The 27,622-nt window shown below is 39.0% G+C and overlaps 1 protein-coding gene across 13 annotated transcripts in view; it reads right to left on the reverse strand.

Annotated features, from left to right (window-relative positions):
• stxbp5l (syntaxin binding protein 5L) overlaps positions 1–27,622 on the reverse strand; it is a 186,541-nt gene that overhangs the window by 52,758 nt on the left and 106,161 nt on the right. For all 13 annotated transcript variants that reach the window (XM_033617890.2, XM_078174389.1, XM_033617889.2 and 10 more), the window contains exons 6-15: positions 19,166–19,229; positions 14,255–14,338; positions 10,087–10,210; positions 6,254–6,329; positions 5,659–5,813; positions 4,476–4,548; positions 3,220–3,367; positions 2,085–2,152; positions 1,525–1,565; positions 1–215 (exon numbers count right to left, since the gene is read on the reverse strand). In XM_033617890.2, the coding sequence (XP_033473781.1) occupies positions 1–215; positions 1,525–1,565; positions 2,085–2,152; positions 3,220–3,367; positions 4,476–4,548; positions 5,659–5,813; positions 6,254–6,329; positions 10,087–10,210; positions 14,255–14,338; positions 19,166–19,229 (1,048 nt within the window). The remainder of the gene's footprint in view (positions 216–1,524; positions 1,566–2,084; positions 2,153–3,219; positions 3,368–4,475; positions 4,549–5,658; positions 5,814–6,253; positions 6,330–10,086; positions 10,211–14,254; positions 14,339–19,165; positions 19,230–27,622) is intronic.

A 27,622-nucleotide genomic window follows, 5' to 3' on the forward strand; every position in this document is an offset into this window, starting at 1 on the left:
CACTATCTGAGTGTTGGCGTCATATTTGCTGAAGCGATACAGGATGATGTGGGCTGAAATGCCAACCACACAGAAGATGCGACTCTGGGGGCACCAGCTGACCATTTGAACAGCAAAGGGGTCTTCCTCCACCAACTCGGCTGCCCTGCCCTCACCTGCCTTTGGCTTCTCAAACGCTTTAGAGGTCTTCATCTTGTATAACATCTGTAGTGTGACTGGTTATAGAGAAATGGTTCATTTTGGTGAGAATATTGTGAATAGAAAACATACTGTAAATGGCAACATACATTGAGGAAAGTGAACAAGGAACATTGCTAGGGGTTGAAGCACTAATATGTTGCCCAGTGCAATTGGATTGAATTTGAACAAGTGGGACAGTGGGCTTCTGTGGTACAGGTGGCTAAGCTTTACCAGGCTATGACTAAAGAGATGGAAACAAAAACTAATTCACTGTCTGTTTTGGCCTTTACATGAGATTTTTTAATAATAAAAATAAGATATAATAACAGCAGCCTAGTTCTTTGACATACCCACTATCTGCCTTTCATTTCAGTTTTGCAGAGGTTTTGAGGCCTTGCTATTCTCCATCATCCAGGCAACAATATATTTACAATACTTATTTCATACCTTTTATATCTCTAGTCTCCATTTGCTGGGCCATTTTCACCATGCACAACTACAATAAGTGCAGCTGTATGAAAGGCATTGTTAAGTTATGTAACTGAGAGGAAAGTGACCACAACCCTTCTGATTTTACTTTAGACAAAACTATGGTGAGCCTTTGTCAACGAAAACAGCTAAGGTGCTTGGAAGCATGCACTCTCATGGTTTGCGCACAGTTCACTTTGAGAATTTGTTGATGAAATGAGGCTGAACTTGAGTCATTTACAGCAAAATATAAATGTAAAGTAACAGAAACAAATAAGGAATACAAAAGAAAGCAAAGAAGATATGAGAAAAACAAATTACAAAGCTTTATGTGTGCTGCATAGAACAAGAGCATTACCTCTTGTGTTTTTTTTTTTGTTTTGTTTTTTTTGACAGGATGGCAAATAAAAATAAAATGGTTTCATGTGTCTGTATTTTGATCACAAAAGGTTATCACAATATCTAAGTGGCATGCCAACACACAGCTCTACGTTGGTATAGTGAGTGTGTGTTGGGCTGGAAAAAGTTGGTATCACTAAGCAATCAGCACAAAGAAAGAAATTTAAGCCTCGGCAGATTTGAAGCAATGCAAGCAAATGTCATCCACAGGCCACAGCTGTCAACAAAAGTCACTTCAAATAATTTAAAGAAAATCATGGATTTACATGCTGGATTTTTAGAGCGTCGACATCTGTGAATGTGACCTGGCCCATGTGTTTGTATTATTTACTCTAAACAATGGTACTATTAATTTCATGGAATTCATGATAAAATATCACTTATTCTATTAAGCTGTGTAACAAAAGCCTGAGTTGAACAAAAGGTATCACTTCAGTACAACTCACAAAGACAGAAAAGCTTATCGAGTGGACTTACTTGCAGATGCATCCCAGAACTTAATTGATCCATCAGCATGTCTGCACAGAGAGAGAGAGAATAGTTCTTTTATCTATTAGGCAAAATTAGTGAGTTAATTACTCTGAGAATGGATCAGGAAATTAAGGGAAAATGCAGGGCATTTAACCTTGCTCCTTGCTTTACCACCACAAATCCCAACTGTAATAAACAATACGGCCTCCTCAGATCTTGAAAATTGGGCAGGGACTGTTACTGATTTTAAATGTTACACTGTGCAAGATTTGAGTGATGTCTGAAAGCAGATGAGACCCAGTGCACAAACAGTTTAACATCCCTGTCAAGCCCTTACAATGCAGTATGCCCCTATGCTGGGCTGTACTGGATAATACATTACTAAAGGCACAAAATATAAATCACAGTCATCCTGTCATGATGTGAGTTAGGGCATGAATATGCAGTAGATTCTCTTTTAATTGTGATTGCTATTACTGTACCTTTTTCTCCTAACATCTTGGGTTAATAGACGCACAAGCTCTTTCAGTACTGTCAAAATATTGTTGTTTATATCTCTGACTTACCCTGTGATGATGATCTCTGGGTAGGTGTGGGAGCCTAACGTCCATGTTCCTCCACTGACTGGCCACTCCTAGCATGGTTACAGACACAGTGTAGATTATTTTGAAAACCCATCACATTATCTATTGCTTTTCACTCACTGGGGATTTAATTATATTCCAAAAAAAACTTGAATTAACACCCTGTGGTAATATGCTTTCACGCAGTAGTCAAGTTTGTCTTACAGTTTAAATCTATGTCTGTGAAAACAGGGATGCTTCACATACATCTCCCCCCTGGCAACAGAAGATCTATACAATCAACACAGTTTCAAGATCATAAGTTTATTCAAGATTATTATTTTACATTAGTACCACCAATTCAATATTTGAAGAAATTCCCTCGAGGTGTTGTAACAATGAGACAGACAAGGACATCATGACCTTGACCTTTGACCTATGTCCACCGAAATCTATTGCGCTGTCATTTGTCCAAATGAACAAGTGGGCCAAATTTGAAGAAATTCCATCAAAGCGTTCTGAGATGAATGAAAGTGATGCAAGGCCACACTGACCTTAACCACCAAAATTGAATCAGCTCATCACTTAGGGATGAGGGGATGTTTGTGCCAAATTTGGAGAAATTCCCTTGCGTGCTTGAGATATTGCATTCACAATAATGGGACAGACGGGCGGACAGATGGACAGGAGACGGCTACAGCTATTGTTGGAGCAGAGGCATAACAGATTTCATTTCAAAGCACAGAACAATCATGTTGGATTTTTGCTTCAGTTTCCAACAACACATGCTCCCAGCCTCAAATACAAAACTGCACTGATTGAAATCACTCCTATGTTAATGGTAACCCACAATTTGCTTCAAGCTCATCGCAGCAATTATTCTATAATGCTAATTTTTGTTTTCATAATTTCTAAAGATTATTGACATTACAGTAACCTTGACAGACCAAAGCAGTGGTGTCCCATAACACAAGCACCTTTATAATTTTGTTTACAGCATCTTTTGAGAGCAGTTTTTATAGCTAAGGTTGTAGCAGATATGTGAAATTAATTACCAAACAAGACTAATACTAGCAAAAGAAAAAAAGGGCAAATACAAAAAGTAGGGTATTCCTTCCTCACATTTTCCCTTTCCTACCTTGTGACTGTAGCCAGTCTTCTTATGTTTAGCTCCTATAGAGTAGAGGATGGGGATAATGTCAGGTGGACAGTCTGCAAAATAGGCTGTGCAGGTAACTGGAGACTCATGGATGTCCATGGGGTAAGGATTCTCAAAGACAGGGAAGCTGCAAAATACAGGCACATGATATGGTTTAATACAATGAACGTCGCCATCACAAAATGGGCACAGAGGGCAGTTGAAGTCATAATTAAATAACAACACGGAGATAACTGATCTGTTTGTACACTACATTATCTGTTAAATGAAATCAGAAAAATATCCATCAGGGTTGTTTACTTTATCTACCTTGAAAGTTTTAAATTTCTAAGAGACAGCATTACTAAAATGTATCACAATTTGCAATATCTCATTTTCTCTGACTCAGTGACATTTTTGTTCCATATATCATCAGACTGGGGAGGTAAAAAATGGCACTGCTATGTGCCTGTATGAAAATATGAAAGATTGAAAGATGAAAGATTTACAGGCGTGTTACTGTGTAACATATTCTAATTGTTCATTTATCAGTACACCTTATGAATATGAGTGTGAGGATACATTCTGTGTATGAGCTCTCAAGTCTACACTCTCTCGGTGCAGGTCGCTGACTTATTTGTCATGGACAGTTTAAACACAAATTAGCAGCTAATCAATCAAACTGACAGTGTGGACAAAAACAATCTGGACAAGTTAAAACTACATTACAGCTTATCAGGAGATATTTATATCTAACAGCTTTAATTAGGTAACCTAATTAACTAGGCAACCTAATTTAAACCCTCACACTGTGGGCCTAATTTATAGTGCATTGCAAGTATTCCAATGTATTCCCTGGCCTTAGGTGTTAATCTGCCACACATGCATCACATCAGCACCTTTCACCTTCACTTTCCTTCCTTCCCATAGCGATAACAAGTTAATTTAACTGGAGCGGTAGCATTTTCACCCCGAGAGCAAAGTGACATGTCTTTATTCAAAGGACAACATCTGTCCTCTATTTCTCCCTTAAGTATAAATACACGAGTGATGCTGGTTAAATCTTTAACACTTTCATTTTGCTATTGACTGTGACAGGATTTGGCTTACGGATGAATGGTATAAGTAGTGTTTTTCCCCTGACGTGGTGTCAGGTGATATTATCTAATGTCAAAAGTTGACATGTGATGATGGAGCTCTCTCAGTCAAACACAGCTTAGCTGCTGGAGGTGTGTTTCTATATGTGAAACACATACTTGCTCTGTGTCAGATCCACCACGATTAAGTCCTTCTCCAAAAGCACCACCACTGCGTAAGGCTCCTGGACCTCTGTAAGATACAAAGCCAAACTGAAGAGGATAATGCTTAATCCATACTTACATCAGTTACAACCACACACATAAATAGACTTTTTAAAGTGTTCCTGGGATAATATTTCAATTATCTACAGCCCGCCTTATGGCATCCAAGTACAATCTCAGAAGCGGGATCAAGGGTGCACACATTCTAGCAAAAAAAAAAAAAAAAAACTTTGGCGCAAGACAAAAAACAACAACAACAACTCTACTGCAGGAAACACTGTAAGGCTCCAAATAAATGAATACATTTCTCTTTGCTTGGCAACATTTTAATCTAAAAGATCAGTTTGAAACATTGCCTTGCAAACAGAAATAAACCATTTAATCAAAGCCTAATAAATGGTCCAAATAAATTATTTCTCTTTGTGTTCTACAATTGTAGATCGAAATGTTTCCATAGAACGTTACTGGCCTTGCAAACAGAAATTTAGAATTTATTTGGAGCCTAACAGTGTGCATACCTACTTTGTACCCTGCACCTCAGAAAAATTTCCTGGCCAAAAATAACTCAGGAAATGTAACCAGCCTTTTTACATTTGAGAGTTTTGTACTATTGATTAAATTCCAGTCACAGATACAGTCACCGAATAGTTCAGATTGTTGAGCAACACTCCCTATTGTTTTTAAGACATTTAAAAAAATCCTAAAACCTCAAACCAGCTGCGCATCAAAACCAAAAAACATCTGAAAATAAACTATTTCCTGAGCAGTTTACACAATGTTTTTAAGAAGAGTGGAAGAGTCTTTGACAATTTTCAGCCGAAAACTCTCAAGAAATCTTTCTGTGTGACTTTAAAACCATAAAAACTACTGACAATCCAGACAGTATGTAACACTGTAAGACGGGTGGAGTCTTTGACAACAGCTTGAGTTTGACTTGTGTGTAATTTTTTAAGGAAAATGTTGGATTTGTGTCCTGGGTGTAATCACAATATTACTAGATGGCTAGATATTGTTATGGCAGCTGAAAACTCACAAATGACATCTCAAAACCTGGACAAAAAAAGGGAAATCTTTCTCCATGGCATGAATCCAGACAACACGTAACACTGGTTTTGTCATCGTCCTTGTATGCACTCACCGTTGTTGTAAGGGGTCTCGCAGAGCGCCATGAACTCTACAATAGGATAGTCCATCTCCAGCACAGTGATGGCCTTGCCGTGCATGATTGTTAACGTTGGCCGCCGCCCTGCCTTGTCATATGAAAGACCTCCAGAGAAGATAACAAAAGGCTCGCTGTTGGGGAGGGATAAGAGGAACGAATTAATAAATCAATTAATCAAACAATTAAATCATTCATAAGACATGTATGTGGCTGACAATCTATTCATAAGCCATTTATTCTCAGCCACTTACCAAAAAAAAAAGTGCTTTTAAACTGTATAATTTATCAAAATTAAAATGTGTTTTTTTTTCACTTACCCCTCCCCATGAGCACATTTTAAAATCCTACAATTACAAAATAATGTTTTTGCCAAAAACTTGCTTTTTGCTTCTATTGGTGGGTTCTGATTATCACCAAGCGGGGTGTCAACCTTCATGTTAATTTACTACATGCTGAAATAACCACAGGATAAATCTCCCTGTGATTGTTTTCAAATCATTATGTAGTGTAATCAGGAAACTTAATGAAATCAGACAATCTGGACCTGAATATCTGTTTAAAAGGTGCACACCTGCTCCTCGAGGTCTTGTATTCCACTTTGAGTATGGGTTTACAGGACTCCTTTCTCCCATCCTTTTGTATCTTTCCTGAAAAGAGGAAATGGAAAAAGAATGGGTGACATTTTAAGACAATACTGCATATACTGTAAACATCTCGTCTTGGTTCCACCAAAACTGATGCACACTTTTTGGCATGTAAGCAGTTCGAACAGGTAGCTTTGTGTGTACCATGAGACTATTGTCAGCTCTTTATATGTGTGACAATTCAATTAACTGAATCATCAGTGCACTGTAGTAGTCTACATGTTATTTCAAATAGCCCCAAGAGTAGACAATGCAAAGAGAAGAGCACTGCCAGATTAAGAAAACAGAAACCACAGCATTTCATATGATAAACCAACAAAAGAGAACCTTTGTTGATTTTAGTTTTAGTAATCTTTTTCCCCATTTCATGATTTTATTTAGCATTCGTACCTCCATAGCTGTTTTATTCAGTGGGCGAATGTGACACTTTAAGTTCTGAACCTTTTCCTCCAGAGCTGGAGTTATCACATCAGTAGTAATACACACTATGTCTCTTTGTAAAACTGACCACGGCATGGTTCCGGCACAAGAATTGTACTTGGGCATAAAAAAAGTGTTTTTGTTCATACTTTCTACTTCACTCTCTGTGTACTGTGTTTCCAATTTTTCTTTTCAGGGAGCAGCAGACCAAAATCCGAGTTAGCACATTACAGAGAGTTATTTTTTTCTTCTGCTTCAGATAATAAAATGATTATGCCTTTGATATAAAGAGGAAGTCTCTCAGCTGGAAGGCAGTGGGACCTTGGGTTTTACATCATGGGCATAGTGCTCTGAACAAAAGCTTTTCTGAAAAAATAAAGGAAGCAGAGATTTCTAAACTGTGAGACTTACAAAATGGAATACAGCAAGATCACATAAAACACAAATGAACAAGCAGAAAAACATGTCTTTAATAATTCTACTGGCATGTGTCTGTGCTGCATCTATCATCTACGTATGTACTGCAATGACAGTTTCAGCTTTTTTAAATTTATTTTTAGTATTTTTCACTAAAAGCCATATCTAAAAAGACATTTGGCTGCATGATAGATGAAACAAAAGTTGACGAAAATGGTCAGGGTGGATGTTTGGTGTACAAAGCACAGGATGCTGAGACCAGATACCAGGGTTTCTGTTCTGCATCCCACAGGATTTTAGGTGAAGGCTGCTAAAACACTTAGTTGACAGCGGGGAAAGATCACGGCTTTTGGTTAAATATTGAAAAAGTCAACATTTTTTGTGATTTAAGTCAGCTTTGTAGACACAATAATCAGGTGTTATTTGCCAGGAACAGATATCATAGTGGGAAAAAAATGATATACATCAAGAGTGAACATTTTGTTGGCATATTAAGAATAAATATTTCCAGTTACGAAGGAAAGGTTTTGTCACTATGTAATACAATCTGGGCAGGATTGCATTTCCTATATATACTCGAAGTACATGGGATTTCAGGTGGTTTTAAGTTGTTTACACATCGCTTCTCATGCACAAATTCTATCAGGCAGCCAAAGCTCTGGGTAACGGTGACTTATCATCACTGATAAGGCTCAAAGGCAAAGGATTACATACTGAAATGTCAAAGCAGGAAAGGACAAAGAGAAGGGAACCAGAAGAGCAGAAAAATAAGAGTATAAAGCCAACCCTCTTGGTAATGCTTTGATATTGGTCAAACTCATGGCTGTATACAGACACATAACATGTGTCTGGGTAACTTGCATTTACTGTTGAATTTATGTTCACCACATGACCTGTACAGATGACGCATATGAAAGAAAAGTCACATGAAACCTAAAATCATCATCTTCCTTCAGTTTTCAGAGGAAAATCATAATGACTAAATGTAATGTGATGTAATGTAAACTAATCTCCCAAAAAGATCAACATCGGCTTCCTTTTCTGCTCTCTCCATCCTCCATGTCATTCCACCTTGTAGCCATCACTCTCCTCCTTCTACCCTTCAGGTTATACAGCAATTCACATTATTTGTGCAATCACTAGCTTAAACAACTGTTTGTTCATTTGTCTCCCAAGGACACAAGTTAACTTATACCTTGACTGCTGTGTTTCGATACTGACCTGAAGTGCAAAAAGCATATGCAATACTTCCCACACTGCACATTGGATAGACATGGATCCCAGAGTACACAGTATGTCCAATTGTTCCCATGCTATTTGCCATAATAAGGGCATTGTTACATACCAGATATTAAATTACTATCTAGTAAAGGCATTTTTAAAGGCATGTTTAAGTCACAGCATAGACAGAGTTGCATATACTGACTTGGCTGTACTCCTACGATGCTCTCTGCTACAGCAGCAGGGCACAGAATATAAAATGCGCCCTTTTCATAATGTTTTCCGGTTTCATTTGGATTGAATGGCACATCAGACCTATCTCTGGTTAGGCTATTATTCCCCCAAAATGGCAGAAAACATGGACACATCAAATGAAAACTATTGTGCTGGTTCATTAAATATATTAAAAAATAATACTGCTGCTGATTTTTTGTCATGGTAAAAACAAAAATGTTAATAATCCAAAAAGTGACAAACAAGGCTGGATTATTGCTCATGACTTTTCTGTGCAATGGTACTATATTATCAGTGTTAGTGGTAATACAATTATATCATGCTGTCAGTGTAGGGGGGCAGCAGGCCTCCTAACACAACGATACAGAGTGAATGTGAGCACTGAGGCATTAAAATAGGATGGTAAATTACCACAGATTTAATGGGTGTGTGTGGTGATATGGTGATTGGTTTACAGAACCAGAATCAGTTCATTTATTAAATCTCTTTTGGATCAGAATAAGTTCATTTATTTACTACTAGAAAAGAATGAGACTGCTTCATTGCCAGGAGATGACATGTTTACTTTTTACTCTCGTTCTTTTATTCATTTTCAACTCCCTCTGCCCTCTTCCTTCCCATTCCCTTTCACTCTCACTTTGTCTAAGCCCGAATATCTGACAAAAATATCTGGCACATAAACAATCTGGTGGCATTTAACCAAATCTTCAGGCCTGTTGCCCTGCCCCTATTATTCATTGCTCATGTCCTTCCCTCTTGCCTTCCTGTTCTGATTTTGCCTGAGATCACAGCCCACAGCACGAGACTATTCATCACCAGAGATCTGACAAGGTCGGAATGCCCTGCCAGTGCACAAAGCACGCCAGAGTAGGAGAGACACAGACTGAAGACTAGGAGGAGTACAGACAATTACATGTGGTGTGGAAATCATTCAACAAAACCAGTGTTGAAGTATTCTCACCTGACAGACAAATAATCTAAAGTGGCGATGGCAAACATCACACATCACAAGGACTATCATTTTCAGATTTGCTTCGACATGCATTTTAAATGTGCAGGCACATGGCAATGAACTTGATTTGAATAAGACAGAGTAGATGGCTACATGGTTACCTTCACACACACAAATAAAATACTTTCTTTAAAGTTTAAAGGTCTAACTAATAATTAACTAATATTTTTCATTGTCGCATAAAACACAAACATTTGCAATTTGCAAACATTTACAATACGACACTAAAATAAAAATGCAGCTTCTCTGTCTACATGCCCTGTATCTGCTTGAAACTAAACCCATAAACAACCTGTGTGAATCATGAAATAATTCTACCATGAACACACCAAATCAGAGTATATATAGTATATTTATCTCTGTACACTGTTTTTGAGTAGCTATCAGCCCAAAGACCTGTTTTTCCCAGCATATTAAGTCATTTGGAACAAAGTATACTGTGGGTGTGCGTCTCACCATGAGGGAAGGTGACTTGGAATGGCCTGGTGGTGTTTCTGAGGTTCCACATCGACAGGCTGCCATCTGAGTGACTGCACATGAACTGCTTCCCCTCATGATGCCAGCTGACTGAATGGATGGCCTGTACCAATGAGACAGAGGGAATGGATTTTTACAAATATATCACATACACAGTATGTTAAATATTTAAGACTAGTTTCAAAAGAATAATCTTCCAAATCTGTCTTCATTTCATTTGCTTCTTTGCAGTTATGTTTCAATTATGACAAGCGAAATCCAGATGGAGGGTATGAAGTTATTAATCCATATACTGCATGCATTGGAAATGGAGGAAAGTGACAACATATAAGGGCTGACTGAATCCTCATGCAGTGGGTATCGTCAGAAAATTGTAACTCATATTGGATGTGATCCATACCAAAAAAAAGAGTATGTTTTCAATGACAACAGCAACAATGGCTATAATTCAGTACTTCTACAATAACACCGGATCACACAGAAAAAATTCTGTGAGATCCGGTGTTCTTTGTCCTCTGCTGAAGAGGTGTGAGAGGGAGATGCCATGTGTTGGTAGAAGTGATACACATGAAACCGCATTAACAAATGTGGGCAGGATGTGACTCTTCACAGGAGACAGGACAGGAGATGAGTGATGGCAGCAGATGCAGAGGTTAAGTGCCATGAGGTGAAATGCCTACAGGGCAAATTGGTTTTGAGGCCATGGAGGTTAAGGAAAAAAAATATTAAATATGAGCAGCGCGTGTTTTTGAGAGTGATTGTGTCTGTGTGTGTGTGTGCATGTAATGGAAATTCTCAAACTGACCTTGTATTAAAGGTCCAAAGACATACTGTATATATAGTAAATTTGACCAATTTGAGGCTATTCCATAAATCCATGGTTGTTTTAGTTTTGTTTTATACTGTGCACTCCAATTAACTTGTATATGGGAAGAGCAGGCAATATGTCCCTGACCACCTGTAAATCTGACAACGGCTAAAAAAAACAACATGCTATGTAAGAGTTTTATAATCACTGTAATCATTTTTGTGACCGAGAAGTGCACTACGTGTTGCACATCATTTTATAATTATATAGTGGATGGGCAGTTAATGGCCCCCTGTCTTTAACTGAAAATATCTCCTATTCTCTCCTTCCATTACTAACTCTTTACATGGTAACAAGTACACGCCTTGTTAAATGGCCACCTAACAGTAAGAACACAAATGGTACATCTTACAACACCAAGAACACTCTCTTATGTTATGCTCCACTGCTAAGTCTGCTAGTCTTCACCTGTTTGAGCTGACGGTGCTGTGCGAGCTGTCAGAGGCAGCTTGGACTGATATCACCATGCTTGGGTCCTTCAATTACTGCTTCTTGTTTGAAAAGCAGTAATTGGTTGGCAGGCAAATGAGCATAGGAATAGAGCACTCGATGGCAAAGACACCTTGTTGAAAATAAGAAAAATTGGTGCTGCTGAAGATGAAAATTTCCCTCCATTTTGTTCAGATTTGAAATATTGGCAGACAGAAAGACTCATTTCTGTCACTGAATTAGGATAAGTGATGTGAGCAAGATGAAAGATAAGACAGAGGCTGTTCAGGCCCCAGTATGCATCCATAGAAGAGCTTCGATTTCTTTTTAAAATGATCTATACTTCTGTCATTAGTAGATCTCAGCTGAAGATATCTGCTGTACTTTTGATTTGTTAATGACTGAATGCATGAATCAGGGTGTGTTGTACATATTATTTATTGTAATAATTACAGGCCCCCAAGCTACAAAGTCTAAATCCTACTCTCATAGTTTCCTGGAAACAGCAAAGAAAGACACCGAACAGCTTTTTATCTCTACAAGACACTGGTGTCATAAGAGTTATTTTTTCACATTTTCACGCACTTTAACAGGGTTCCTACACATTTGGAATTTCAAAATTCCATACTTTTCCATACCCAAATTTCCAGACTTCTCGGTTGTTGTTGTTTTTTTCAGAGAATATGCGACATCTGAGTAAATATATCATTGTATCATATTTCACATCATATTTAATTATTCTTAATAGCCGATTGTAGCCAAGTACCATAATGCAGTGATACAAACACAGTTATAGTGAAAAAAGGAGAGAGCCTCTGAACTTCTAGGGGGGTCCGGGGGCATGTCCCCCCAGAAGAAAAGTTCGACTATTTTAAAGTTAAAATACATCAGTCTGGTGCACTTCGGGAGCAAATTTAGGAGGCTAGATATATGAAGAACTTCGTGTTTCTGTAAACAATTTTGGACACAGTAAGGTAAATATCTAAAATATTCATTAACCAAGCTAAAAAGGCCAGAGAATGTCATGAGCAAAAGTCCCCAGTTTGCTTAACAAAGTGACAGTGTTAAAAACAAAAACAAAAAAGCAATATAGGCTATATGTCAGTAGGTCAGTATTACTATTTTATTGTTCCAAGTTTTCTATTTCCACTCTGGTTTTAAAACAGTTTCTAACAAACAGAGAGATGCTTTATAACCACACTAAACACATATCCTAATGATGATTTTAGCTGCATTTTAATGGTGTAAACTTTATTTTATCCTCAGAGTGACAGCTGACAGTGTGGATGATTTTACACTCTGCAGCTCAGAATAACTTGAGACACCTGATAACTGGAAATAAAAACTAAAGAAATAACCCACATTGTTAATTAGCTCCCGTGATTATAAATGTAACATTTTGATCAGATAGACCTCATCAGTCATTAACTACTTTTACACTCTTTGGTTTGGTAGCAGAAACAGTCTGGAATTATTTTAAAGTTCTATTACAGTATGTGATATTAAGAATGATTTCATCCTGTCATCAAACTAAATAGCAAAAAATACTCTGTACTTAAGTCATAATAATTCTTAAATGTGCCTTAGCCTACTTTTAATATTTGTAAATTATTATTATTATTATTATTATTTCTAGTCTCTACATCTGTTAAATCAGACAAGCTGATGTTCGCAAAATTATTGACAAGGATTTTTTATCTGTTTTATCTGTCTTATTTTATTCTGTTGTAGCCTATGATTACAGGCTGTTGTTACTTAGTTGAAAATAACTGTTTTGCTGTCACTGAAACAGAAGTTTTTTACAGATAGGCTACCGTTTCATCTCATATGAGTATGAGTTCATGATGATGATGTCGCTCCTAATTAACAACTCCGCCTCTTTCTGAAGAGGAGCCCTGCAGTGTGCGAGCCTTTTCTTTACCTGCTCAGCTTTCCACATTGAGCTCAGCACCTGCACAATTTTGTTCATGGATGTGCGTGCTTTTTGCTGCTTTGTCAACTCCGCCTCTTTCACATGAACGCGCTCATTGCTGGAAAACACAGAGACGACAGAGCGAGTTGATAGCCAGCTTTGTAGTACTGGTTATCCTGGATGGGTGCTGTTAGGCTCTGTGAAGCCAGCTCACCTAAAGAAAGCCTGGCTATGTTAAACGTGCATCGTAGTACAGGCCGACCGGGGGAGAGCGAGTATCAGAGCGGAGACAGTGGAGTGACGGACCGCGGGAGAGAGAAAGGCAGGCGAGCAGTGACACACATCCTGCGACTAGAGTTGCTTTACCTGCAGCAGCTGTTTTATTTTTATTCTCCCCTTCCTCAATGCAGTTCCATCATGTAGCGTGACAAAAATAGGATTTATTATGAATCGTTAAGGGCATCTGTCAGTTAAATTATTTTTGGAAATACCAAATTTTCTATTTTAGAAAACAGCATTTTAGAACAGTGGTAGCTAATAGTCTGGAAACATAAATATTTTTCCATACTTTATTTTTCATTTTCCATACTTTTTAATACCTGGAAATTGATCAAGTTTATTTCCATACTTTTCCATACTTGCGTAGGAACCCAGCTTTAATTATGTACCCCCCTCTGTGCGAACATGGCTCATTTTAATTTCCTGTTCTCAACTCACTACTTTCGATCTCATCACATTCTTACATATCTCCTAATTCCTGCTGTTGTAATGAGGGATCCACATGGTGACTACTGAAATCAAACAGAATCAATACAAATATTGTGACACAACCCCAGGAAACACTGAAAATGTCACCTTAAATGAAAACTGTTTCACCTGACAGCATTTTCACTTCAGGTGTTAAGTTTCTTGATGCAGGAGTGCATAGTGAAGCTCACCTCATCGTAGTAGATTCTGAAGTCGGCCTTCTTGCCCCGGAGGTCCCACTGTACGATTGTCCCACTCTCGAACCCTATAAGCAGCTGTGGAGGGGATTGACAGGGATTGGAAAATTAGGAAGTGATGAAAGATATTCCTTAATAGCCTAAATGAAATGATGAGCAGTTTAAATCAATGTAACTGACATAATTGCACTCTTTGCTGTAATGTAGGAAAGCTATTTGGCCTGTGGCACCCCAAAGAATACTTTTCCTTCTTCTTCTTCTTCCTCTTTAGTCTTTAGTGATCTTACTTTTGTTTCTGATGGCAAAGTTAGCAGCTAGCCTGCTTGTGAGTTTTGCATTAGTGGGTCACCACATGCATGGGTCTGCTTTTGGCCCATGATTTGCAGAACATGTAACAGGATAACAGGATGCACGATACCACAGTGTCTACCTTTTGCAGATCTAACTGTGGTTGTGCACACAGTAGAGCCTTGACGGGTGACTGAAGGCCCTTTCATACATGCACTGCAGCCCTGAACCCATCTAGACATTACCCAGAGGAGACGTATGTGGCAGCACAAATGTCTGGATCACCTGGACCAGACATAAAATTGACTTAAACCTGCCAGCTCCCTAGTACAAAGTTCATGGAATGTCCAACTGAGCCCATGTGCGAGCGGGTCACGGTCCAGAAAATACACAGTGAGCTAGGGAATGTGTTGATGACATTTCTATGATGCAAATACAAAAATCCGAAGGAGAAGAAGAAGGGTCAAATACACAACGATGCCAACGAAAATCTCTAACTGGAGAGACAACGAGTTTGTGAACTTCTGTTGGTAAACGCTTGCTGAAATTGTCATGACCAAATAAAGAACTGGCTTTGAAACAAAAACACAGAAATTTCTGTAGCATAGTTCTTGCGTCTCCTGGCCCTTGCACACTCTTCCCAGGCGCCAACCCTCACTTAAAACAAACAGAGTATTCCCTGTAGCTGAGAATGAGTCTGACACAGACAATCTCCTGTTGTATGGTACATGTGTGAAAGGGCATTCTGGATAGTGTCTGGAGTTCATATGAGAAAACAGCCCTACATCACCTATCTTTGTGAACTATCAGATTGCCAATTCCCTTCAAGGTTTCATATAAGATATCACTTGTATTCAACACTGGATTTAAACCCATACACATATGGATTTGTTATGTATAATGCACATGCACACAAGTACAAAGAGTATGCAAAACACTTTGATAAACACACACGCACAATTTCCTGCACATGCCTTCTCACTCACAATAGTGACACACTTATACAGTATATAATATACTGCAGATGAAAACAGCCATCCGTGAACACACAGCTCCAACATGCACTTACAATAAAAACAACCTCAAAAACACACCTACACACCACAACACCATTACACACACAGTCACACACAGAATAGGAAGGGAGAGTAAAGTCGACACAATCTGATCACAGATCAGAGGAGATGGGGAGTGATGCTGGAGGAGCACAACCTTTAAGCGAGAGTGGAGGAAACAGCTCTCCTGCTGAGAGGAAAGACTGTGTGACAGGAAGTAGAGGGCAAGTGAGGTAGAACAAGAACTTCCTCATGAATTTTGCAAACCCTAAAGGTTTACATTAGTCACACCAACAGCCCTGGTAACACCAAGATATCCTGTTAACAAAGGCAAGTGCATACATACGAACTGTATACCCTCAAAGGCATGTTGTATGTGGCCGCAGATATACTGCAAATAATTAATCACCAATGTCTTCTTATAAACAGCGATTTTCTGCCAAAAGTATTTGTGTAATTGTGACGTGCTCTTATGGTACACTTGCAGTAAGAAGCATAACTGCATTACAAGCAAGTTAACTTTCTCATTACACTGGCAGAGTTTTTTTCTATTCATTGAAAAATTAAGAGAAACATCAGCATCATTCATACTAACATTAATAATAGCTGCATTCAGTTTAGGTGAGCAATTTCCAGGGTCTTGAATGCTGACTCACTTACATGACATGCTATGACAGCTAAATGTAAAGGAGCCATCACTGATGTTATTACATCTGTTTAACCTATGACAAGTCATAATGTCTGCTGGGGAAATGGGCTATTAAGCCCTTTTTTAAATAAAAATATGTCTGAAAAATTAAGGGCTAACATACCAGTTGTGTATCAGACTGTTATGGTTAACCTGTTATTCAAGAAATCCCTTACTTGCACATTCAGCAAACATGGAACAACATTATCATCCCAGCAGCGTTTCCTGCCACTGGATTAATGTAAGCTCATTGCTCAACTTATTTGTTCTTTGTAATTTGTGTAAATCAACCCTTTAATACTCTAAATGTTGTCCAGGCTGGGGGGTCTGTCCTTGGAAGTGTCTCATCAGTGTCGACTGTTTCTTTCTCTTGAAAGGGAAATGTTCCATCTCATGGCTTTAGTGAAAAGAGCATTTGTGATGTCAACATTGTATTTTTACACTTTCCTCTAAGCATAATGTAAATCAAGTGGTCTGAGACAAACAATAGGTTTCTGCACCTCACCATGGCTCTGTGTATCGTGCCGATGTGCATCAACCAATCAAAGGTCAGCTCAGACCACTGCGTTCCTATTGGCTGTTCTACTGCATATGCGCGTTCCCGTGCCGCCGGCAGAAGGGGAGAGCAAGCGGCAATGGCGAACAGTGCACCAGGTAAAATAGCCATTCCAGCATTGGCTACAAGTGCCTACACGGCTAAACAACCCAAAAAAAGTCAGACAGAACTCGGTTCCCCGGAGCCCGGGAGGGAGGGGAAAGGTGAGGTGGGGCCGGGCCCGGCCAGAGGGCGCGAGGGTCTGCCATGGGAGCGGAGCCGAGGGCTCTCCGTGGAGAGCGAGAGCCAAGCCTCGGGGTATATGTGCAGGGCCGCAAGGAAGGGATGGGGCGGGCTGCTGCGCGATGAGAGGGAGAAATAGAACCAAGTAGTAGGGATGCACCGAAATGAAAATTTGTGGCCGAAGCCGAAGCCGAATATTATTAAACGCTTGGCCGAATACCGAGTACCGAATACCGAATATCATTGTTTAGTTTTTCATTAGTTTTTGCAGATGAACCCCCTCCAGATTAGTGTTGTCACAGTACCAAAATTGGGACCCACTGTACGATACCAATGAAAATATCATGGTTCTGAGTAGTATCACGATACCACAGCAAAAATGAGGCAGATGTGCCTTTTGTCATTTATGAAAAGATAAATCACTTTTCTATAATACATCAATGATATTTCAATGGAATAAATTACTTATTGACTTATTCATACTTCAAAAACAGCATCAATAAGTGATTAACATAGGGGGGATCAAAATAAAATAAATAAATAAAATAAGAATCAACCAGCCACCCTCCTCCCCTGACAGTCCCTTCATAAGTAATGAACAGTCCCTAAAGTGCGGTGAGGTTTGTGGGCCGTTACTGACACAAAGACAGAAATGTGAAAGGCTCGTTTCTCCTTTGACACATCACATACCTGTGTTCGGCTGGCTCAGCTGTTCAGGTACTTTTGGGCAGTCATGACGCCAAGAAGAGGATATTATTGGAACCGACTTGTCCATCGCCAGTAAGCCAATGGACGCCGTATTTGACAGGAATACATTAACGTTACTGTCTGTGTCTGTGACCCCGTTCAACCCACAATTGGTGGGATTCGCCTTTCGTTTCTGCTGCTGGTTGAAATCTGTAGGCTGCTCGCACAGCGTGCTGAATGATTTAAGCCTATTTTGCTCGCTCAAAACTATTTTTAGTCGCAAATGCGAGTGCCGTGACAGACGGATCGCCACACTACCGACATTTTATTCCGCCCGTCACGGCACGCCGTTTGATTGCGTTATCAAAACACGCCGCTATTATTCGGCCTTGCTTTTAACTTATTCCACCGAATACCGAATGTGTGTTTTTTTGCAATATTCGGCTGAATATATTCGGTGACCGAATATTCGGTGCATAGGATAAAATACTCGCTCGTCTGGTAGGAGGGGCTCAGGGCGGAGACGAACGAAACCTAACTCAGATGAGACTCAAAAATCAATCATTTTCAGGCCTTCTACCTACTGCAGCTTTAAGGAGCACCAATGATTCAAATTAATTTTCTTAGCATTAATGTCTACTCCCTGCTGCCACACTGCCTTTCTTGGTAGCTGGTATTGTAGGCTATCTATTAATCATAACATGGAGTGAAAATTAGGCACATATGTCCCCTCTCTCTGCATCCATTGCCACCTAAAGGTAAAGTATTGAGCAGTTACATGAATACCTCATTGTTGTTTTTTTCAAATGCCACAGGCAGCACAGTCTTTTCTTGCAGTAAGTGATGGCAGTGTGCAACAGTGGCTGTACACTTGTGTCTCATTTTTATGTCTTCACAGCTTGTCAAGTCTGGTTTCACACAAAGGCAGCAGAATCCATTGGGAAAATCAATATGGTCCTCAATGACCTGTCTTTTACAGCAACCTTCACTTGCCACTTTTCCAACCAATTTGACTGCAGCTTGACCCTGAAAAACACAGCTCTCCTCAAAGGATATTACCTGCCCGTCTATCACAACTTCTGTGTGTTATTGTGAAAACACACAGAGGAAAAGGACATGGGAGCAACCATAGAAATATACTGTATGGATGATGGTTTTCTTTTTGTTAGCCAGAAAGAAAGCCAGACTGAGAGTGAGAGTTGACTAATTAGAAAAGATGGATAGAAGATGTAAAGGAAGACAAAATAAATTTACAGGAGAGGCAGAGGGCAGGTTAGAGGACAGATCTGTGACAGAAAAAAAAGGCTTAGATTTAACTAGAAGCAGAGAACTGGGAGAATTGTGATGACATTAGACTAAACTGTGCGAGGAGAACCAGGAGGTGTTGCTGGTGTTATCTGCCTACTCACCTTGCCTTCATCCTTTGGGCAGTCACTCAAATGAACCACAGGTCCCGGATGAGTTTTAGTTGATCTGTGACGAGAGAGAAAGATAAGAGAGAGGTGAACAAGACAGCAGCAGTAGTGCAGTGACACAAGAAAGAAGATCTTTACACCATTGTTCAGAGAGGACATGGAAGTAATGAATAGAGGGTTTTACTTTACAAGTCAGAGTTGGCTGTAGAGGCCATAGGAGTGCAGGGATTATGACAACACACTGCATTCTGTAGGGATGTCACAACAACCGAAATTTTGGTATGAAGTTGATGACAAAATCCTGAAAACGTGACAACACTCATTTTTCTCTAGTATTGAGGATGCACTTCTCCCAGTCCAGATGGCACAGCATATACACTAACAAGTGTTGTAGTCTGCCGTTATTTGCCAAAGGAAGAAGAAAAATGGGAGAACAACAACAAGTGGAAAACAGAGACAAGTGCAGCTGCAGCAACAGCTCGACCTCGACTCGTGAAAAAGAAAAGCGTTCATTTACTGAGGCCAGCGTATTTTTTTTTATCTTTACAATGGGAGCATTGTGTTTTTACGCTCTGCTACAAATGTCAGCAGCGTGACAAGGCACTGACTGCCTACCACAAAGCCCAACCATCACATCTTATATTTACTAGTGTTGAACAACAACAACAACAACAACAGAGGAGAAAAATGTAATATTGTGTAGGCTAAATATTATTATGTTTCCCCTCCCACAAAATCTTATGAACCCACATAAACCAGTACTGTGCATTTGAGGCTGATCACCAGGAACTGATAATGAAATTTAAATTAAATCTTTAATAATAGTTGTTTTTGTTTTGTTTTTTTTTTTATAAAAGGAGTGCATGTTTAAATACATGGGATTTATTGTTTTGTTTTTTACCATGGTGATATCAAATTGGTTATCGAGAATCGTGGAATTTCACTGGTATTGGTTTTAAATACTAAATTTCTGATATCCTGACATGCCTAGTCTTCTGTAATGTATTTATGTTTTATGTAAATGTATCTTTGTTCTAGAGGCACACATAATGCACTCTGTGTAGGGATGTCCCGATCACATTTTTTTGCCCCCGAGTCCGAGTCCGAGTCATTTGATTTTGAGTATCTGCCGATACCGAGTCCCGATCCGATACTTTGGCAATGCAGTAAAATTTTTTACTGTAGATTAACTGTATCATCCCGCTATTTTTCTGTTCTTTGTGCTCTACTAGGGATGTAACAATATCACAATCTCACAATATTACAATACTGTACCCCAATAACAAGCCCATGACATTTATTGCAGTATTGTAAGACATGTCATGATATCAAAACCTCACTGTATGATAATAGTACAGTAGCTCCACGGTATAATATTAATTCCATTATCCATTAGTCAACAACAAGAACATTTGGTCAAAAATAAAATAGCTTATCATGCCTTTCTCAATCACCAGCCTCTTTCCCTTTATCCCTCCCTCACCTGCCTGTCTGCCCCCACCTCACTCACTCCAGCAGCAAAAACAACCAAACATTATGGTATTAATAGTATTTTAAACGACTACATCAAATTCAAGTATTCAGGGGCGTCGGTGGCTTAGTGGTAGAGCAGGCACCCCATGTACAAGGCTGTTGCCGCAGCGGCCCAGGTTCGACTCCAGCCTGTGACCCTTTCCTGCATGTCACTCCCTCTCTCTCTCCCCCCTTCACGCTTGTCTGTCCTGTCAAATAAAGGCTAAAAATGCCCAAAAAATATCTTTAAAAAAAAAAATTCAAGTATTCAATCAGTCAGTCAATCGATGAATTTATTTGTCACGGGAAATCAAATAAGGTAAAGTTCCAGTGAAATTGTTGATTGTAACACTTAAATCCAACATTACTGCTCATGGATTAACCATCAGCTGTAACAGTACCCATACAGCATACTCTAATACTACTTCATTTGAAATATCTGTGTGGTGCATTCAGAAATGAGGCTTCACACAGAGATTATTAAGAACTGCACAAAAAGCTCCACTCCCCTGCACCCCTGAAACCCAGCAAAAACACCCTACTGTTTTATATTACAAAAAGGCAGTCCAAATTCTTGCTCTTACTCAAGACCTAAGCATTACCACCATGTCACAGTCACAACCTGTTCTAACTTTTAAAGATGAAAAGCATGTTGCTTGATTTTATTTTTCACCAACAAAATCAACCAATGAGATGAACATTTTTGCTGCACTCAGAGAGCCACATCGTCTGTCAATATTGGCATAATGACACATCACACAAATACAAAAAGGAAGGGGATATCATGGTTTAATAATGAGATGCAGCTGTAAAATGTATTGTATTGCCACACTGTTCACTGCATCTCAGTCAAACAGCCCAACAAGGGCCACTTGGTCACCAGCAAACTTTACTGTAGCATCAGCAATCATGATATGTAAGCACAGTGGCTGAAATGTGAACTGATCTGTGAAGCTGAGGTTAAGTGTGACTGATATGTTCAGATGGACCCATTTAGTTATGCCTGCTGCTGGATGCCGATAAAAATATAAAACGACAGCATGCTCTCAATACAATTCTATTCAGTTAAAGTAGTAATAAGCCAAGGTATCAACAAACCATCCGCAATACACAACACCTGTCCAATCACTGAAGTGCCACAATGGGTGAATGCCAAGAGCTAATCTTGCTACACCAGCCATCCAGCACAAATAATACACTAAGCCAAAATACAATTTGGGATATAACATGCATATGCACTTTTGACCCCAGACCTTTTGTTGTACATAAACAAACCCACACACACATACTGAAACACTCCACCACGGATGGCACCAACTTCTTATTGACTTTATTAGTATAAAAACAAGTTTCTAAGGTGTAGGAGAGGAAAAGTTCAGAGCAGATATTGAATTTTGGATAAAGAAGGCTGTTACTGAGGGCGAAGGCTTGATATTGTATGTGGAAGCACATTTGCTTTGGTTGAAGAAAGCCTTCAGACTGTGGAGACAAATATGTGAGCTGAGGAGAGTTGCTGACTACCTGAGTGACTCCTGATAAAGTTTGTCTTTCAACTGACAAGGCCTGTCTTTGAAACACACACGAAGCCAATGGGAATGTTTTCAGTAAAAAATATTGCACTGATGAACGGTGTTTGCCAATGTTTGGTACAGCAATATATTCTGATAAGTCGTGAGGCTTCATTGCTGAACATAACTCCCACATTTCTTAAATAAAGGAACTGGTCCTACTAAAGAGGATAGCAATTACCAATAAACTGATTGTATTACCAATGCGAAATTGCTCTACTAATACTTTGATAATGCTTTATGATATGAAACTACTCTTTTAAAAGTTATTACTTATGATGGGACTTCAATTCTGACAATTAATGTGCTTCTACGATATCTAATATCTTTTCTATTAACTTTGGATACTTTCCCATACTGATATCTAAACATTAATAAAATAAATGGAACCAGATAGTGCACCACTTATCTAATGTCTAATGTAATTAGTCTTCAAGTTTTTAAGGTGGTGATGGGGAGGATTTATGCCATAAAAGTAAAGTGTTGTGGTTTTAGCGCAGCAAGCTTAATTTGATTATTCTGTCTGTCTTCAGGGATGTAATTGTACTGTATCATTAATCTAACACATGGGCAAACTAGCCAGTCTAAAAGTTTTCTTTACAGGCACCAGCATCCCTGTGGTTGTTAAGCAATAATCATTTTCAGCACAGTGCCAAAAACACCAACTATTGAGCAACCCTGCCTGTTGTGGCTCAGGAGATCTGGAACAAGCTAGTTTTACTGCCTTTCACCCAGAGCATGCTGGAAAGAGAAATCAGGAAGTCATTGCAGTCGTCCAGAGAGCGACTACTAAGGATGGTGGGATCATAAACACAAATGCAAAGACACCTTGAGCTCCAGCAGGACCAGCGGAGCCATGGCAACCCATCACCATTAAAAAACAGTAAATAATCAACATGACAGATGACAAGGAGGGAAGCAGGGCAGAAAATAACAAGTCAGCCACAGAGACATTAAGGACATGATATGTCTGAATTGTATATTGAGTGTATTATTATACACTCACAAATAATCACATAGCATCACGTGTTCAGGGGCTTTGTGTGACACTGTGATGTCTTCTGCATGTCTACAATATAGAACTATAATAGAGACAACATGACATGTCAAATGAAATATCTGTGCAATGGCTACACATACACACAAAGGTATGGTGTAAGTGGCTGCATTTCCATTCACTTATAATGCTGTGAAGGAAATTGTCTTCCGCGCTTTGTCCTTTCCTCTTTTGGTCCTACAGTCTAACTACAGCAGAGTCAAATATATAATAGTTGGAAAAAGCAACAACAAATCCAATGTGTGTAATCTGTTAATTTTAACTCCAGGATAATAGTTTTTTTGTACAAATTAATTAATTAGAGTTCAAATATCAAATTAAGAGGATTGAAAGTCTCCTGCTGATCGACTGGAGGACACAGTGGAAACAGGCTGGTGTGAGTGGAGGCATGCAGTGAGTTCAGTCTAGGTATGAATGTGCAAAAAATTGTTCTTGATCCAATGTCAGAATGAAAAAAGGCTCTTTTTTTGCTATTGATGTAAACATTTCCTCTTGAAGTGAGATGTGCATGGCCATGTTACTGTAACATGAAGTTTTACACTGTAATTCTGTGGCAGCTGGCTGGAGGGAGACTGACAGGGAGCAAACAGTTTCTGGTAATTGAGCATTGCTAATAACAAGCTAGGCCACTTGCTGTTGGCTACACTGTATGTCATTTTCAGTAAATATTACAATATTAAATGTGGATTTTCTGTTAGATAAGTAGAAACATAGGAAGATAACAAATACTGACCCATCTTTTAAGTGGTTATCTCAAATGCAGAGCCAATATTTATGTGGTTTGTTTACATGACGTAAGCATATTTAATGGATTCGCTGTGGACAGACAGCTCCGATGTTAGGTGATGCGACATGATAGTTGGAGGCTTGCCTGCTCTAAGGACACACTGGTCATTACGTTTTACTCAGGAGCAGCTGCTGAGTCAATTGCGACTAGATCTAGTGTTAAAGTTCAGTATATTGGTCTGATCCACTGTTTGGCTCCATATTAAACCAGTTTGAATTTTTTTTACATCAGCCCAACCCTGCCAATGATACAAATAAATTAGTTGACAAACACTGGTTGAGCAAATTGTCTAATGTTGCAGTCTTAGTTTCAAAAAGCTAGTGTGAATTCATCAAATTGTTGAAGAATTGTTGGACTATAGCATGAGTTCTATCTCTTTAACTGTTTAGTAACATTAGGGTTTTAAGCCAGTGAGCTAGATGCCTCTTTCTAGGTTCGGTAAGATTCCTCAACATCGGATCAGCTCAGTCTACCCTAAACTTCCTATATTTTATTTTTTCTCTAATGCTGTTCTCTGTTGCAAGGACTTTATATTGTAAATGTATATTTTATGTATAATCCAAAAAGATAACTTTGTATTCATTATTTCCTTTGGCACAGCAGCCAACAATATATCACTACAGAGCTTAAGATGTAGTTTACCTCCTTTTTTTTCTGTCCTTTCCCAGACTTAATCCGTAACAGAATAAATCATTAACTGTATTAAGGGAGATTTTCACTACCTCCTCTACCATATGTCACAGAATATATTTGGAGCATTAACCGCTCACTGGGTTTACAAGACATTTCAAGACATTCCTGAAGAGACAGAAAAAAAATAATAAATAAAATAAGACTGTGCCTTTCAGCATTGTACGGTGTTTTGTGTTCCACAGAGAAACTAAAAGTACAGGCTAATTTCCTAATAAATCAGAACACTGTCTTAACTACGACAGATGTTTCATATAGTCCATTTCACAAATAAACTACGTCTAGTATCCACCAAGTAAGAAAGTGGTTAGTAAAAAACATTGCTGCATTGTGTGGTATAGAGGAGCATTATTCATACCACTCTTCTCTCTTACATTTGCTATGGAAACAGACTAATTCCTTAAAGATTTTCTGAAGTCAGACTGAGCACTAACACGGTTATTATGCCTGACTCCCCATGGACGTTGAATGTCCCCACAACACTTAGAGGCACAAGTATCAATGTACAAAAAGACAGCTAGAATTGTTGCCTTGCAGTTGTAAGCCTCTGCCAACCAGTCAAGTTGTAGTCATCCATGTCTGTCCAGACTCATATAGCTATCACAGCAGACAATGCTTCAAATAAAAAGAAACTACATATTCTAAAACTTGGACGCTTCACACGTTTCTTCAACCCAGGACCTCTAATGATCTACACAGTCAGCATGGCATCAAGATCAAATCATAGCATCAGGCTAGCTCAGACGAGGATCCGACAACTACCCAACTGTGCTCCATTGACTCTAATGCAATCATTTAATTTTAGTATGTGACTAAATGCCTCCCCTTTTGTTCTGAGTTATGGTGTTGAGTAATGGCCAGTAAAGTGTTTTTGCAGGATATTATGATGTCACAGTGAAGTTGACTTTTGGCCTTTTGGTTATAAATGTCATCACTTTATCATTTTATCCCTATTAGGAAACTGTGTGAAATTTCATCATAATTAAAATATAAAGTTTAGAGTTTCTGGCCAAAAATACACTCTGTGAGGTCACAGTGACCTTGACCTTTGACCACCAAATTCTAATCATTCATCCTTGAGTCCAAGTGGACGTTTGTGCCAAGTTTCAGGAGATTCCCTCAAGGTGTTTTTGAGACTGTGTGTTCACAAGAATGGGATGGATGGACAAACCGAAAACATAAATAAAGAAAATAAGACAATAATAATTCAGAATACACTTGCTGTCAGTGTGGAGTACTGCTAAGTCTTTAGTTAGTCTTATTTGAAAACCATTTTACATTTGACTAACAAACTACCACACTGATAAAAAGGGTTTAGAAACTTCTCTTCAGGGTATTCAATGAGACTTTTCTCCAGACTGAGGACATGACATTAAGACAGGTAACTGCGGTTTTTCATGAATTCGTCTCCATGGTGACTTCGACTCAGAGACAGAGTCCTTAGTGATCCTTAAGTCTTGTCACAGCAGATGATTTTCATCCTGCCTCCCACATCAGTCAGGCCCTACAATGTAAATGGTGTAGGCTGGTGAATATGGGGCTGTTTCCAAAAGTATTTGCAAACAACTGGTAGGCCGCATATTTGGGGGGCAGGGTCACTATTGCCATATAATTCTGTTGCCACATATTTCTGGAGCATATCCTTGCATTTTAAGACTGCCTGTCCATTCCACAAAGAATAAATTGTGAGACCAAGAAGATGCTGAAAGCTCATTGCTTATTTTACAATCTTAATAACAGAAATAGGCAACCATGCCAGTGTTGATTATGGCTGACATGATGCCAGGCGTAAACAAAATTCTGCTCATCACGGGATCTATCAACTGAAGCAGAGTGTGTACCGGGCTGTGTTGTTCTCCTTGCATCTCATTTTTTACATCTCATTTTGGAATGAATATCCTGAAGATGAAATTGTGCATTAAATACATTACAAACCCATTTGAATTTCAATGAGAGCCCGGCCCTCCTGTTTGGGCACAGTGGTCCCAGTTGAATTGTTGCTATAACAGATTCTTTTCAAGAGAGCATACTTTGGATTGTATTAAATGAATGCATCTGTGAATGGCTGTCACACAAACACTGTGTGAACACAAATGCACACACAAGTGTAAACACAGACAAAATAGTGTGACTCACACTCTCATGTTTGTACACAGTGGAAAGAGTAGATGAGTTCTCGCCCAACGTCTTGCTCGCCCAACGTCCCACTGCAGGAAAAACAGAAAGTCCCCTCTCATCCCTATTCATGTTTAGTGAAAAACCTCCCCTGCCAAACTATGAAGCTCCCCAGTTGCTCTCCGTGTTGATGAGAGAAGATCCATCCTCTTTTAGCTCAACTTCCCATGAACTCTACTTCAAAAAAGGTACATAGTGCTGACTGATAGAAAATAGTGAATATATTATAGTGTATGCTCAAGCAGAAAATAATATAGAGTGAGAGAAGCCTATTGTTGAGATGGTTCTGTGCTCTACCCCCTTTAGTCAGAGTTACTACCCTTAGTCTTACATTTGCTACTGTGTGCATGCCATCTTTATCAGATATGTGATTGTGCAAAGGTATTTAATTTCTCAATGCATGTCTGCTGGTCATCTCTGTATACTTATGTACAGTTATGTGAACATAACCCTACAAATACTTTAATTGTCATCTGGGGCACGTGGCATTGCTAGCTGGTCAAGTCGGGTCGATTTTTGGATTTGGCGGTCTGTTATGTAGGATAGGTATAGGAAAGTAACATTACCTTGGTTAGGTTTAGGAAAAGAAACATGGAGACAAAGTACCTTAAAATGACTCAAAGTTCACTCATACGTCTTTTCTGCCAAATTATGTCTCATTC

Source organism: Epinephelus lanceolatus, chromosome 14 (genome assembly GCF_041903045.1).
Source record: "Epinephelus lanceolatus isolate andai-2023 chromosome 14, ASM4190304v1, whole genome shotgun sequence".
In the NCBI taxonomy this organism is placed as follows: domain Eukaryota; kingdom Metazoa; phylum Chordata; class Actinopteri; order Perciformes; family Serranidae; genus Epinephelus; species Epinephelus lanceolatus.